We start from the raw sequence: 17033 nt of genomic DNA on the forward strand, positions 1-17033 counted from the left end.
AGGAGTTTGTATGTTCTCTCCGTGTTTGCGTGGGTTTCCTCTGGGTTCTCCGGTTTCCTCCCACATTCCAAAGACATACTGATAGGGAATTTAGATTGTGAGCCCCATTGGGGACAGCGATGATAATGTGTGCAAAGTGCTGTGGAATTAATGGCGCTATATAACTGAGCACAATAAATGTGTAGAAAAGTGGCAATGGCAAAACCCTAAAGAGCCCACCTGAAAGTCCCATGTAGAGTAATGTTCCTCAACTCCAGTCCTCAAAGTCCACCAACAGATAATCCAGGGATTGGCTCCTGTCCCCGGCATGCCCTGACGGGGGGAGCTAGTATTTCCTATGGACAGTAAGCCTGGATGCCCACCTTCCTTGTAAAGTGGCCTCAGAAACTGGAACCTTGTCCTATTAAAAAGTCCCCAAAATGGCCCCTTAGAAATGAGCACTGTTCCAACATGGCACGTTTCTTTCCAAAAAGAATGAAAAGGTCTCATCAGGGAACAATAAACTTGGAAGATTCTGTAAAAAGGTGCCAGGAAAGTACTACAATCTTGCCGGCTGTGATTTTAGGTCAGTGATCCTGTAGAAGAGCACAGACTGACAGTGGGAAGCATTAATTGCATGTGGGGTGGATCCCAGTATGACCATACACACAAAGATGGACGAATTAAAAAAAAAAAAAAAAAAAAAAAAAAAAATAGCACCATCCATAGCACATAATCAAGCTTATTTTGTGATATGTATATAAGGAAAAAAGGAGTTTAGTACATGGTCCCTCCCCTCCCACAATTACTCAATATATTCACTTATATAAATGTACAGAAATGCAAGGAAAAAAGCGTGACACAGCTCTTATAAATATATAGCTTTTATTCTGAATATTAAATAGTGTTTTAAATTACAAGCAGTTGGAATCACACTATGCATGAGAATCAAATGTACAGTAAAAATTTTACAAATTAAAAAGAAAAACAAAAATGTACACCATTTAAAGACAATAGTATCTGAAAATTCATCCGATAAGATATTGCCATCTACCTTACACACGTTATGTAAATTACAATCCCCGGCGCTCTTCTGTATGTACAGTCGTTGTGCAAGGCAACAATCTGATCAGCAGATTCATTGGAATTCAAGTTCGGGTTTTTCTCTCGGTACATATAGTCCGCAGTCACTATCGCTTACAAAGTTGCCGACATTACCTTCAATTGGAAGTCAAAACGGCCCCCCTATGTTGGGGGGGGAGGGGGGGGAGGAGGGGGAACAAAAACGAAACCCCACTGCATATACTCGAGTTAAGGCAATTTACACACATTTCCGCACCTCCAACATCGCCTCCCCCAATCAATGTCTGCACGCATACTGGATATTCAGTACAAGGTCGTGCTTTACAGCAGGTTGCAAAATAAATCCACATGCTTTAATCTCATATTTAGAGCAGGGTTTAGGGTACAATAACTATTAGAAATACTGACGGATTGCTGAAATGGGATCAGTGCAGAGTTCAGAACCAAAAGAGCAACACATCGAGGTACAGTGTCGGGAAGCGGTGAGAGGGCAGCAGGAACGAAACGGTACATGGTGTGGAGTAGACCCCTCATTATTCCCCATACGTGTTATCAGGGCAGATATCTCGATCTGATCCAATCACCTGGGAAAGTAGAACCATTAGTGATGAGCGAGCATGCTCTGGTGCTAGCAGAGGGTCTTCGGAATGCATGAAAAATAGGAGTCCCCGCGCCTGCAGGTCTCACGGCTGTAAGACGTAACACATGCAGGGATTGCCTGACCGCTGCGAGACATGCAACTGCGGGGACTAGAACATATTCGCCGAGCACGCCGAAGACACTTCACATCAGAGCATGTTCGCTCATTGCTGGTCAAAATTGTGGAGTGTGAACTGGTATTAAAGGAGGGGTGAAGGGGGTATGGTAACCAATATCAGCCCCTTTAAATAAACAAATGAGTGGGAGGCACGTGTATACACTAAAAGAACCCCCTCATCATATTGGAAATTCTCAGGGGGCCTAATTCGTCAATGCAGATGCACTCTAGCATATTTTAGTGAGCCAAATGAAAGGATCCCCCTGTATTTCTATAAACAGTAGGACTCTCGCCCTCCAGCGAAATTTAAAGGGGTTGTCTGGGATTTAACAACTGATGACCTAATGTCGGAGGAGGTCACCAAGATGCAATCAGAGACATATTTCTCCCCCCCACCTTCAACAATCAGCTGAAATCTACTTCGCCAGAGGCACAACACAGCGGAGGTGTACACAGTTTAGGGTGGGTGTCGAGCACTGCTGTCCATCACCCTTACACCTGAATGGGCGATCACGTGCAGTATTGGGCAGCAGCCGATAAGTAGGGTGACTGCGTTCTGTCCTCTACATCGCTTGTATTCGAGCCTCGGCTGGAGCAGAATTCAGCTGTGTGGTTGGAGGTACTGGATGTCGGTCCTCCACCTATATATGACGTGGATATCCCTCCAAAAGGATAGGTATTCTAATGTCGAGTTCTGGAGAACCCGATTAAATAAATAGGGACATGATGGGTTGAACACATTGCCTGCTCTGGTGCAATAGAGCTGAGTAGGTTGATATATGGGTTTCTAAAAAATTATTCAGTAATAGTTAATCTATTCCCTTAAATTCCTGCTCTTTTTAGGCTTGGGAGTCCAGTGGGCGGTCTCAGTGTTTCACAGCATGTTTAAATAGTGAAAACATTTCTAATTTCATTTTTCATCAATCAACAGTATAAGCAAATTTAAAACGTACTTTCTGAATATATCCGAGAAAAATCCCTCTTTTTCAGCACGGATTATTCAACTCTGCTCAAATCTGTCTACAGTTCTGCCCACAGTAAGAAATCCAATGACACCTGCTGCTTATAGTGCCACAATGACCAGACGGTATCACTCCTCATGTTCAGACCCCACAACTTATTCTGAAAACTACCTAAAAGTGCAGTTACATTTAATGTGAGCATAGAGACTGCCGTCAATCACTGAGAGCCGCCCGTTGGACTTGAGCCCGAACAAAACAAACTTAAAATGAATAGACTGCAAGGTTTACTGATCCCGGACAATCTGGTGATATATTCCATTCATTAAGAAATCCATCTCCCAGGGCAGAGGAACAATACAACGGGTTTAGCTCGTATTTGGAGAAAACCTGTGCGCCTACTCAGTATCATGCGGCGTCCACGAGATGCAGCATTGTGGCTCCTGCTGAGACGGGAACATATTCTATGAAGGTGGAAGATAATTCCCCATAGGTATAGGATTCATTACGCCACATTTCCCTGAACACCTTCGTCCATATATATTGTATCTAGAAAGGAACAAACTTTCCTTGATTAGTTTTAGTTTCTTACTATATTTCCATTAATCATTTATTTAAAAAAAATGAATGGAAAAATCAATATATATTTATACCCTGATGTGCAACCATGTTTTGTTACCCAATTTCTTCAGTTGCAAAGCCGACAGCGTATTCCTAGGACTAATGCTCGTTTATCTACAGAGTTAGTTTTGCAATAGTCCGACTTCATTCTTAACCTATGACGACACCTTGACATAGTAGGGAGCAATACAGGGGCCACTATCCGGACCTTACACCCTCTTCTGTGCAGTAAAATCTCCCAATATATGGACTGCGCTCAAAGGAGAGGCCTATTCCCTTTCTGCTAGGATAGTTTTTGTATATTCTATGGTTTTGTGTTTGCAATTCCCATCCCTACACGTCACGCATCGTTATTTACGTTTATAGGCAATGAACAGTGAGGAGCAAAAGTGCTGGGATAAGGTGTTATCTGAGCATGCTTCCGTACTAACAGGGTGACTTCCGAGTGCTCGAATAATATGTTCAAGCCCCTGCATGCAGGGAATGCCTATTTGTTAGACAATCTCGGCCTGTGTTGTTGCAGGCGAACAGCCACGGGGACGCGAACATTTTTCAGGCACACCGAAGACACTGTTAGAACCAGAGCATGCTCAGTTAACACCTTAGCCCAGCACGTTCGCTCATCACTACTCGAATGACATGATGCCATGTGCAGCCTAACGGCAAGGCTAGTCCCAGGCCGCAGCGCAGGAGTGAAGACAGCCAAACATGGAAAATCGGACTTGGCAGTGCAAATCACATTGCTCATCTCTTGTCCATCTCACACTGTATATTGTAATTGGCCATTTTTCAAGCAAAATTAGCTTGGGGAAAACCTAAAAAAAAAACAAAAAAAAACAACTCCTAGTACCACAGACACTGCGACCAGAGATCAGCACTAGTCAGAAATAAACCCAAAATATTCACAAATACGCACAGCAAACAGCGATGGGACCAGCAGTGTGAGCCGCACCATCAGAAGGGGCAGCAAGTATATATACACCGGTATATTTATGGATAAAATATACAAAAGCTCATACTATACCCCGCATAGCAGCAGAGAGGAGACCCTCCCAATCATGGGGCAAGTCTGTCAAGTTTATTAAACTGCACGAGTATAAGAAAAAAAAGAAGAAAAAAAAAAAAACGACACGAAAAAAGTTAAAGTCGGGTAAGAGGGGAGGACAGGTCATCCTGGTCAAAAAGGGTAAACTCAAGAAAATAGAAAAACAAAACAAAAAGTGGAAAAACAAACTGGTTGTAGACAAGATATTCGAGAATGAACTCCAGTGACCTGCAGGAAAGAGAAGGTGGGACCCCACTATGGTTCTAGATCTCTCTCCCGGGAACATGAGGATCTGTTTCACAATCTAGGCCGTCTCCATGGTCTTCAGGCCAATTTCCTACCCACCGCTCCTCAGGGGCACCACAACGACTTCATGGTCTGCCTCTAAAGGAATGGCCACTTGTAGATGCTCTATTTATCTGGAACCAAAAGGATCGAATTTTGGAGACTAACCAGTCTTAGGCAGCAATAAGGCTAAAACTCAGAAATTAGTTTGACTTTTATCCAACACATGAAACCTTTGCACCTCGCTCCATTTGGTTCTGATGTACAAAAATATTAGGAAAAAAAGAAAAAGTGGCAAAACACCCCCGATAATCGTAAAACGTGAACTAGACCTATAAAATGATTTTTTTCTGGCATGTGAGTGTAAATAAATAATTTGCATTGCGCCATTCCTTTATTATTTCTCCTGGAAACGTATAAATTGTGTTACCGTTCCCCCTGACAAAGGGCGTCGTTTCTACCCGGTCTGACGACATACAACCAATGACGACGTATAGCGGCACACCCCATTGACAGGGGTAACAGTAAAAACTCAGAGCTTAGGGATATATTTCCTGAAAGAGAAACTGTGGCACAACACAAGGTTACTACTAAATCTCACATGTCAGGGAAGCAGACGAGTCCTTTTATGTAGTGCAGTAAATCATTATGTGTCGGATTCGATTCCAGAAACTGTGCAGCATGCAAGAAGAATTAAGACTCAACTAGAGGTTGTCAAATATCCAACCCATTCCTAGACCTAGTATCGGGACTGCCGGTACAAAAGTCAGCGCCGTCCGACCACCGACAGTCCACGTACAACATATACTTCTATAAGATACAGAAAGGAAATCCCTAACAGTTAACCGAGGAAGTATTGCTGATAAAACAAAAAAAAAAAATACAGCATATAAGACTGAGCTTGAGTCCCAGCAGCAGCTTATTACACAATTTACACAAACATTCATACAGATAAAATGTATAACAAGCAGTGTTTCCTCTTAATTAAAAAATATTCTGTACAGATATCGATATGCAAGAAACGTTACAGTGCAATAATGAGCAATACATAGTGTTTGATAACGTCATTGGGTACACGTCACTTACCGTTACATGAGCACAGACACCGGAGATACATTATATACCTTATGTACACGGCCTGGAAATCACACACTATTTGGGCACAATAAGATGTGGCATTCCCAGTCCCATCTCCGCACGTACAGACAGTAGTAGCACGCGGACCCCCAGCATGGCTGGAGTAGTGGAGATGACGATTGCACAATAGTCATTTACACACACTGTACATTTTACATGCCGCCCCTCAGACCTCTCGTACAGAGATCGCAAGATTGCACATATGTCCTCCGCTTAGCGCATTTTCAGCAGTAGTTCTTCAAGTATGGAGTCAGTCCTTCTCACCATCCTCGCTGCTACCTGTTGGTAGAATACATATATTTTTTTAAAGGAACATTTACACAATTTTAAGACCACAGGGTCCAAATAATAGGAAACATGGACATTACAAATTCTGAAAAATTGTAGAGAGCTTTCACAAACAATTTGGAAGGGAATCCACCAGTTGGATCAACCCTCGGAAGGGTCATAGAAAGTTGACTAAAAGATCTATCTGTAAAGATCTGTTAAGATCTATCGGCCGGACATAGATCTCCCCTGAGAATCTGCCTCCAGAGATTTATAATGAAAAGGAGGTGTTACCAGAGAGAGACATGCAGGTCAGGAGAGCAGACCGTCAGTCATCACGCGTCTTACACTGGTAATGTCACCTTTCATTTATAAAAAGGTCTGGATTCTCAGGGAGATCTATATCCGACTTATAGATCTGAACAGCTTGTTTACATATTAAGAAAAAAAAAAAAAAAAAGGGGGGGGGGGGGGGGGGCAGTATCTCTAGAATAAGACATCAGATCGCAGATATCAAGGTATCATTTTATTCACCTTCCTATAACCGACATGTACATATAGACTGCTTAGGAAGGTTGCTCCTACTGACCGATTCCCTTTAATAATTTTATATTTAAAGGAACCCTGACCGGAGAAATTGTACTGCCCAAACAACTACAGCATGAATGAGACAGAAAACATACTATGGAAAGCCAGCCGGGTATTGTGTGTCTTGGATAATTAGTCTGAGGTCGGTACCCAGCAAATTCTCCACTCCCCAAGACGAACAGGTTTATCCCTGTGTGTGTATGGAAAGACCTGTCAGTTTAGGGAAACGGGGCAGGGAGAAGCTTGGCCTCTAGGACTAGTAATCTGAAACTCGTCTTTTCTAGCCAGCTTTTCAAAGTAGGTTTTCAAAAACATACTTCTGCAATAATGCAGTCACGTTTGGGCCGCCCCTAGGCTCGGGCCGCCCAAGGCTCGGGCCGCCCCCAAATCTCCTTTCAGGTTTCCGTTAAAGTAATCAGGTAAAATTATTAACATTCTTCACCTCCAAGTGTTAAAAGCAACAGAAATTGCAATTAATGCAGCACAAGCACCAAGAATCTGATGCTCACCTGGCAGGAGCACTGATGTAAGGAGCGCTGCCGAGGCCGGTCATTTACCTTAGCGGTCATATCCCGGTATGGCACAGCGTGTGGAGGTGGGTACAGGAGAGGCGCTGCAGAACCCCTTTAAGCAACGCATTCCTCACTGCTGACTGGCTGAGGGAGATCCCAGGACCGGCTACACACAGCACCTTTTGTGCTAGGAGTTGTGGAACCAGTAACGTTTTCCCTAAAGGCCTGTTTAACATACAATGCACTCCACGCTATGATGGCCATTGACCCACAGTGCAGAAACTGGCACATTGGCACGAGGGTTTATAGCACCTGCTAGCTTATGAAAGGAACCTAGAAATTAATGATACTGGTAAACAGGAGATAAACATCCTCCAGGGTGTTTGTCAGTCTGCGAGATCTTCTGCCTGTTCCTTATGCAAACAGTCTTGTAGAAATCTTTTATAGAACTCCGGGGATTAATTTCTCTTAACCCCTTCCATTGCTGGCTGTGTAAAGTGTAAACCATTCTGTGAAACTTTTGATGGCACCACAAAGCCGAGGGGGCACGGAGCTTCGCTTTAGCAATTAGCGGGGGTTTCGCCAATCAAAACATTTGCTAACGTGTCAATGTTTTAGGCACCCATTTACTATATCATCACCTCCTACTGTCATGTGTATTTTATCCACATGTGTTAAGTAGTACAGTTAGCAATGAGGCGGCTATCCACGGTCGTCTGGAAATAGGGCTGCAAGTTCTCCAGACCATGCAAATAATATGGCAAAATTAAAAAAGGGCGAGTTGAGCAGAAGCCAGCAGTTCCTACAGCCACATGGTCTCCTTACAACTAGCAGCAGTAAATCATTAACTGCAGCCACGGTTCTCCACCTGCTCCTCTCTCATACCTGCACACATCTGCTTCAATCACACATTAGTTCAATGTCACTTTACCACTAATCTGGAAATAAACGTTGGGTCCAGCTGATTTTGTTTTTTTTTTTTTTTTGGTTATCTTATCACTTTCAAGTGCAAACAGCCATTTCTTAACCACAAAAAAAAAAAATGATTTGTAACTGGTCAATACATAGAGAAGTGGTCACTTACCGCCCTGCTCCATATCAGAGTCTGTGAGGTGCGTCAGGGAAAAATTTGCTATGTTTGCTGGAGAAATGGAGAATCTTGAAAAAAATGGGGCGGGTGCGTGGGTCCAGCTTTGATCGGGACTCCGAGGAGGTGGCGGAGGGGAGAAGTATTTTGATGGATTGACGGACAGTTTGGAGCCGATTGGGTTCGCTGCTGGTTTGTTTATAAAGGCTGGCTCCGGAGATGTGAAGTCGTCTTCCCACTCAAATCCGCCACCTAAGAACAGAGATATCTTACTTTACAGGATTGAGACTGCACACATTATGGGATTACGGTAAAGCTTCCACCTCTGTAGAGGCCCCCCATACACAGGCTAACAGCAGCTGAACCTACCGATAGACAAGCCCATAGAAAATGTCTATGGGGGTCTCTAAACACACCCCTGACCTCCGACAGATGATGTCAAGGAAATATGGATTTGATATTTCCCATTTTAATCTGTCAATCCCTTTTAGTTTTTCACTATATAAGCTGCCGCCAGAGGAGTACGACTGTGTAGGGAGGGCTCAGGAGATAGTCATCGTTTGACCGACACCCATCTATTGTTCGTGGGGATCCCATTTCTGCAGTGGATCATGATGCAAAATCCAGCAGATTCACTATGGATTTTACGACTATGGAGTAAAAGGGATGAAATCATGGTGGAACGCGACAGTTCTGATGCACAGAATGCTCATTCTTTGGCAGAAATGGAAAAAAAAAATAATAATTTCTTTGCAGGGAAAATTTCTGCAACATTTTTTCTAAATCCTCTTCACATATATTGTATTGTAATTTGTGGTATGAAATCGATCCCGAAGAACGGTCACATCCAAAATAAATCTAAAAAAAGTCGAAAAGACTTTGGAAAGGTCCCATACCTTCTTCATCCGTAGAGCTTTCAGAATTCGTAAATCTATATCCAGGAGCAGACGGAGACACTGGACTGCTGCTGCTGGACCGTTGACTGCTGGTGTCCAGAGCTCGAGATCCTAATTCTTTGGTTGGGGTTTCCTAAATTAAAAGAGAAATGGACCGTGAATGGGTGTTAAAGAGGACCTTTCACCAAATGGATCAGTGAATTAGACCCTTGAAGCAATAGTAAATGCAGAGGGGAACAAAAATGATTTATTTTGTTTACTTAATTGCCTCTCGATGACGGAAATATTAGAAATCGAGGTATTAAAGAGGGGAAAAAAAAAGGAGTCAAGTCCAAGTGGGTGTTAGCCAGTTTTTTTTGAGGGCGCATACTTTTTCCCCCTATATGATGCTAATGAATCATAAGCAGGCAGCAACACTCAAAAGGAAAGAAGAAATTGTCCCCCCTCTCCATGGCTTAGAATAGGTGATTTCAATCTGAGCTGCATCATTACATCTCACCTACTGAAAAATCTGCCACAACCACCTGCACGAGTCAGTGAGAAAGGACAGCACAGCTGAGTTTAGTTGTGTCACATACAAACCCTTCCATCAGCTCTCCTCCTCTTAATAGCACTATCACCTCTGCTGCACTGCCCCTACCCACACATGGACTGTCTGGAGAGGTGTCCGTATCACACTTGTCTGTTGTGCTCAACTAGTAATCACTCAGCAGTGAGAGTAGAGCAGGTGTATCGTCACATACATAGGAAGGGCCCAAAATAAACAGGTTACTCCTGTTTAAGATACAATGACAGCCCTGATCTCACTGTGGAGAACATCAGACATTGCTGTTCTGGGTGACATCACAGGACAAGTGTGGAGGAGGTGGTGGTGGTGGTAAGGGAGGGGTATATAGCAAAGCCGACTGCACTATGTAAGGAAGAGATGTAAGGAAGAGAGAGGATATGAGGGTTTGTAATGTGACAGCTAACCTCAGTTGTGAAGCCCTTTACCCCCACAGGGACTTTATCTGAAAGATATCAGTCATTGGTGCTTTCTAATCATGCTGGAGGTTAGACCAGGAGATCAGAGCTGTATTCATAAATTTCACACACTGAGAAACCGGCTCTAAGCTATGGAGGGGCACAAGTTCTTTTCATGCTGTGTTGCTGCCTGCTTACGATTGGTCAGCATCTTACAGGGAGAAGAAGTACACGCCCCCAGTGCTGATAAGTCCATGTGGATGTCACATACTTTGATTGCAAATATCTCCACGTCGAAGAGGAACAATTACTAAAAACAAAAACCTCTTATTTTGCTCTGCAGCCAATATTACTTCGAGGTTTTCTTTCAAGGAGCCAAGAAGAAAAACCATCCAGGTGTACAACTAGGTAGAGTATATTTACTCAGGCTTTTAGAAGTAAAATTTGCAGGTTGGCCTCAGTTTGCAGATAAGCAATTTCCCCAGTTTTCCAACTCATCATTATTTTTTATAATTATACAAGTCTGACATAAGGAAATGTTGCTAATTTAGACAGAGGAAATACATTTGCATGTGCAAATTGTCAAGGTTTCACTCATTTCCATTAATGAAGAACATAGAACCACCCAGATTGTGTAACCAGCTAGTACTAATCCAGGACAATAACTTCACTACATATAGTATACCCACAAAGCAAATGGCTGGTGCTGACACCCCCCTCCCAAAAAAAAAAAAAAAAAAAAAAAAATGCAAATAGTTTACCTGATCAAATAGGTAAATTGTAACGTCATCAAAAAAGCGGACGGCTTTCCTGCTTCTTTTCATGTGCTTGTCTGAAGCAGGTTTGCGAACTTTGATCAGGCTTTTTAAGTTCTTCCCATCATCTCTTTCCATGTGCACGACAGGAACGGGATGGATGGTGTCGTCATCACTGTCTGAACTGAAACTGTGAAGGTTGAAGGCTCTTATGTCGTCATCAGAGTCGTCGCTGTTTTCGTCCTCTTCGTCAGCATCCATGCCGTCCTCAGATAAGTCAAGCAGTCCAGAGGAGTCAAGCTTTCCAAGGTATTTCCCCTCCATGTCGGGCTCTTTAAGTTTCTGACCTTCATTGTGGCTCAAAAACGGCAGATCTTTGATGGCATTCACCGAGCAGTACACTTCGGAAGGACCGAACGGGTTTACAATTTCCTCATCATTTTCGGATGTGATGTCATCAGCTGGTAAATTTAGGTCTGAAGTCAGATTTGCAGCCCACTCCTCTGGGACTAGGACCTTTCTCTGAAAGCTACTAGTGGTCTCTTCCAATGACAAACTTGTACTCTCACTTTCAATGGCTTGGAACTCTGAAGCATCGAGCTTCTTCTCCGACTCAGATTCATTATCAGAGAAATAAGCCGAGTCCCGATAGGAATGGTTACCGCCGTTGGTAGGTTTTTGAGTTATAAAATCGAGTTCTGCGTCATTTTCACCAACTTCTGATATTATAATAATAGGTGTGGCGCGAGAAGACGCCTCAGAATTGGTCACAGAATGGCTGGAAGAGCCGGTGACGTGCGAGGTCCACTCTGGTGATTCTAGGTTCTCCGTCTCATAGCCGCTATCGGCGGGTTTGTCAGACGGTATGAATTTGTGCGAATCGTCACTCTCTAAAATATTCTGGACATCTAGAGAGTCGAGAGAGTCGGGCGTTCCTACGGATGGGACTAAGGGTGGTGTACAGTTGGACGCAGTATCGTCTAACAAGCTGTCTTGACTAGTTACATCAAGTGACGCGGAGGTTTTTAATAGTGGAGATCCATTAAGATCCCCATTGACATGTCCTCTGGAATTTTTAGCATCTATAGTGAACTGCTCATCGTTGGGTTCAGGAGAGACTTGACCATTACACGTGTCATCATTATGAACCTTAGGATCGAAGGACAGATCATTGCTCTCTGTATCGGCTTGAGAGTCAATTATGACGAATTCTTCAGCTGAATCTCCAAGAACATCCCTGGCTGTGCTTTCTATTTCTTTTTTAGAAAGTTGTGGGTCGGTAATAAGTTCTTGTAAAAAATCGTCATGTGCAGCAGAACCAGATTGTTCTATCGGACCCAAGTCCATTATTTGAGCGCTCTCTTTTTTGCCCGTCAACACTTCGCTCGAGAAATTAAGGAAGGAATTATCGAGCTCCGCCAGGGTCAACTCGATGTCCAAATTACTACCGTTTTCATAAATGCTCTTTGACCCAACATTGCTCTGCAACGACTTGGGATGGTCAGACAATAGATTCTTCTCCTGTAAGAAGAAAAAATTGTCTGACAGTTCTTCCAATTCTGCTAGTCCCAACCTAGAGTCTGAAATACTGTCAAAGAGGAAAGTGTTTGGATCGAAAAGATGGTGCACCCCCTTTTTTGAAAAGTCAGTTTTGGAACCAGTCAGAGGAGAGTCAGGATCATTTATCTCGGTAAAGTCACAAAGAGACACGTCGCTTGATCTATTGTCTGACGGATCCACGTTGGTTACGGTTTTATGGGGAGTAAAGTCTGGGCGATCCGAGACGTAAAGGTACTCGGGAACACTTGACTTTTCGGGTACTTTGGAGCAATTGTTATTTTTACTGGCTCCTGCAGAGCTAAGATCGGTCAGTGCAATGAACTGTAGATTTTCACCTTTGCGTTCTTTGTGATCACTGCGGCTATCAAAGTCCAACCGGCTTTCCCCTTGCTCTTCCAATCGGATGTAGTATTCGTTGGATACAGAAGCATTGTGGGAATCGAAAACAGGAACAACCTCGGGCACAAAAAGGCCATCGTCTCTGTTAGATTGCTCTGGGATTCCCTGCCCCGATTCCAAAATGGATTTCTGAAAAAGGTCTACAGGCACAGGGAAAAATATGCTATTGTAATTGACCGTAGTGTCCGAGTCCGGATGACTGTGCTCTTCGAAATGATCCTCTTTGGCTGCCTCCCACACGTACTCAAAGCTGAGGCCCTGGCTAGTTTCAGTCACCGTAAGAACTTCATCCAGTTCACGGCCCAATTCATCGCCATTGAAGTGCTCCAAGATTGGAAACGCCAGATTATTGACTGCAGGCTGCCGGCTGTTAGTGTTTGGTTTCAGGGAATTCCAGCGTTGCTCGAAGTCCACTTCACTCTCCTTGTAGCTCTGCATCCGGAGGTATGTCAGTAGTCTGTGGACTTCTTCTGCCGTCAGTCTCTTATCTGGAGGTAGCCAACAAAACTGCAGGACTTCAAACCTTAGGAAGGAAAAGACAAAAATCAGCGTTTGCCTTCAGGAACATATTTCTTTAACACTGGAGGAAAAGGTGGAAGACAAGTGCAATGGGAACAAGATGGAGCTGCTCCATAGGAACAAGGGTCTTACCATCTGTCTTCATATGGCTGTTCAAGTAGAGGTTTAGGGAGTTTAACTTCTTTTTCTTTTATAACATAGGATAAGACCTCGCTGTCCGAAAGTTCAGCATAAGGAGTGGCGCAGCCATCAAAAAGTTCCCACAGAGTTACACCGAGAGACCTAGTGGAAAAAACGGAGAATATTACCATTAATACAATTAGATCTTTACTTCTGGAAGAAATTTACATTGAAAGAAAAAAAAAGGACAGATCGGTAGCACAGAAAAAAAAAAAAAAAATGGTCGTCTGCCGCTTCCTTTGACTCCGGACGTACCATATATTGCTGGCACGGGTTTGATCTGCAACTATTACTCGTTCTTGAAATAAAGTTACAAGCTCTGGCGCCGTCCATCGCACCGGGATACATTTCTCTTCAGATGTCTCCATGTAGTCTTCCTACAAATTATTTAAAAAGAAGAAACAAAAAAAAGATTTAAAAAAAAAAAAAAAAAAAAAAAAAAGGAAATCCACTTGCACATTAGACTTTTTACTTTGTGCATTCACACAGCGCCGTCCATAGGGCTATACTGTCTGTAGCAACACATGGTCTCAGCATTAGGGCGCTGCTGCCCCCTAGTGACGAGATGTTAAACTACACCACAATTACACACCTACAGAACCTTTCCCTAAAAATTCTCCCCATATAGGTAAAGTAGCAAAGCTTTAGGAGGTCCAACACTGTAGACAAGCTCGCACTAAGTCCATAACACACCTATGTAACAAGATACGCACATTGGCCAGTTAACAGCAAACTTTTTCTTTAAAGGGAGTAACAGGGGAGAAGCTATTGATATGAAAGGCTATAGTCTCCCTAGAAAACCGCTCCTGCTCCAGTGGTGTCTGCCAGGCCAGAAGTGATCACAGCCACTGGACCCCTGATTGGCAGCAGGGCCGAGACACTGGTGGTCAGGCAGCCGTCCTTCCCTTCAGGGCAGGAGAGCGGATTCCCAGGGGCCGTGTTGACTTTTTTTTCTTGGCCTCCATCTGTCATTTAAAAAACAGAAACCCTTTAAGCTTACCAGGCAGTTTTAGCAAACTCCGAACATACACTGTAGACATGTCCATAGAGTCACACTGAGGCAGAAAAAAAAAATGGAAGACTTCCTTATGGGAAGAACTGTCGCTGAACTTTGCTGCACACGACCTCTTCTGATATGATCTTTATATAAGCGGATTCCTTGCTTTTGTCAAGTTTGCTTTGGATTTCCTTTGCAGCCTAAAAAGAGTCCTTCGGCCGCCGTCTGGCTGGTATATATCAGTATAGCACAGACAAAGCCGTGGCGTAGTAGCCCTGACACCATTATATTCAGAAGAGGTGGTGGGCATGCCCAACAGGTGGGGGCAGATCGCACGGGTCCCATCTGGTGGCCACTGAGCCAGGGTCCTGCAAAACCATTTTCTCCACTCTAGTGAGTGCTGCAGCCGACCAGCAGCCATGATGACCATGTAGACTGGCCGGGAGCAGCAGAGAGGTGGCCATGCCATCCCCAGAGGAGCATGGGGATAAGCACAGACTCCTGCACAGAGCTCCTCAGCGGTGGGTCAATATTTCCGTACACTGGCATGGTGCATCATTGATGATCCTCCAGATTGCATGCTGCATTTACTGGATACACTCATCCAATATTCGATTTTAACAGAACTGATAATGACAGAGGTACGCCGGAGGGAATCCATGACACCGCACACAGGCAGTTCTGCCATACATACCTTATACCTGCTGAATCCTATACCGTAGTCGCCGATTTTTACTGTCAAGTCCGATGTCACAAAGCAATTTCGCAGAGCCAGATCACTGAAAAACAAAATGGGGTCAAATAAATGAGATCTGGTAAGGGGTAAAAAAAAAAGCGATATCCATCTATTACATACACGGTAATGAAAAAGCCAGGTCTGTGCAGTCGTGAACACAATCCGGGCAGCTATGTCGGCTGGTCTGTGTCCATCAGCACAAATGTCAGTACAAGTAAATATTCCAAAGAAATTCTTCCCTCCCAGGATATACTAGACAGGCTAAACCCAAACCACACAGGGAGGGCGCTCAGCGGAGCATTCAGGTGCAGGATTTAACCTTTTCATATTGTAAAAGCGTGACCCAGGAAATACCGCTGTGACTCCTTGTCCCCGCAGCCAGTGACCCGCTGCTTTGGTTCCGGTCCGTGCTGCCAGACACAACAATCTTTAGCCATGAAGATGCTCAGAAACACTAAACCACGGGCGACACCGACATTGCTTAAAGGGGTTACTCTATTTGGACATACGCAACTGCATAGCCATTAGATTGGGGGGCAGAACTACCCGTCAGGTCTAAGTGAATATGAAGGCAATGAAAAGAAACACCTCAATAGTGACAATGTAGTAATGGCAATATGGCGGGATCCCCAACAAAAGCTTTGGCGTTAAAGTGATCTGACCGCGTACTCAATGAGGAAATTGTAATAAGTCGCTGCCAGCCACTCCTGGCAGCAGCTCGCCTCTTGAGAAAAATATATGTTCCAGTCCCTGCATGTGTTGGGCCACTGTTCGACAGCGCAAACACATGCAGGGATTTTCTGTTAGGCAGTCCCTGTATGTGTCGCAGATGTCGAACAGTGGCCCCCAGACATGGAGACAGTGCAATACAAAGCTATAGAAGGAAATTATTTAGCAAAAATAATTTTTAGCCCAATAGACCGGCATTTCAGAAGGAAAAAAAAAAAAAAAAAGCACCCTGATGGCAGGTTCAACCTACGGTCATCTATTGTGTATGGACATTTTTTACTAAAGCTTGGCCAAAAACAGGTTTACCTGGCAAATAGTAATGTGCATGACTACGCTGGGTGAGGGTGCGGGTATCCGGAGAGACGGCAATCATTCACCACCAACAACAAAATCACTGATGCTGGAGATTTGTCTGTAACACAGACAGCACCAGGATAATGCTGCTGGAAGTAGACCGTGGGAGCTCGCACGTGGGCATGGACTGCGCCCACCGGGCATCACATTACTACACACGATGGGTGCACAGCCACCGACATACGGCCAAGGCGGCACAACGGCCCTTCCATCAATGGACTCCGGACAGATCACCATTTCAGACTATGAAAACAAGCAAAGAGTCTGTTTACCCAACTTTTGACTTGGATTTTTGCATTCTGAAGCTGGTCCCATACACAATCCATGCTAAAAGCCTCTGTGTGAACAGGCCCTACCACACTATGGCACGGGTCGTGCACTAAATACCAGATCATCTCACTAATCGGCAGCAACTAGAAACCGCAAAGACATACTGATAGGGATCACCATCTTCATTCCCTATCAGGGACAGCGATGAGAATGTCTGTAAAAACTGTAAAGCGCTGCGGAACAGGTCGGTGCTATATAAAGAGATAATAATTCTAATTATTATTATTAATAGAAGAAGCAGCCATTCATCACATTTTCTCCTAACCATTTTTAGCCTAGGATACCACGGTGACAT

At 44.0% G+C, this 17033-nt stretch overlaps 1 protein-coding gene across 2 annotated transcripts in view; it reads right to left on the reverse strand.

Moving 5' to 3' along the window:
* Positions 1 to 847: 847 nt before the first annotated feature.
* The window catches only part of LMTK2 (lemur tyrosine kinase 2), a 63851-nt gene continuing 47665 nt past the window's right edge, over positions 848 to 17033 (reverse strand). For both annotated transcript variants that reach the window (XM_069734221.1, XM_069734220.1), the window contains exons 8-14: positions 15284 to 15368; positions 13848 to 13969; positions 13545 to 13694; positions 10941 to 13416; positions 9217 to 9349; positions 8318 to 8572; positions 848 to 6145 (exon numbers count right to left, since the gene is read on the reverse strand). In XM_069734221.1, the coding sequence (XP_069590322.1) occupies positions 6117 to 6145; positions 8318 to 8572; positions 9217 to 9349; positions 10941 to 13416; positions 13545 to 13694; positions 13848 to 13969; positions 15284 to 15368 (3250 nt within the window). In that variant the 3' untranslated portion in view covers positions 848 to 6116. The remainder of the gene's footprint in view (positions 6146 to 8317; positions 8573 to 9216; positions 9350 to 10940; positions 13417 to 13544; positions 13695 to 13847; positions 13970 to 15283; positions 15369 to 17033) is intronic.

The sequence above is a fragment of the Ranitomeya imitator genome, chromosome 7, assembly GCF_032444005.1.
Source record: "Ranitomeya imitator isolate aRanImi1 chromosome 7, aRanImi1.pri, whole genome shotgun sequence".
NCBI classification, from domain to species: Eukaryota; Metazoa; Chordata; class Amphibia; order Anura; family Dendrobatidae; genus Ranitomeya; species Ranitomeya imitator.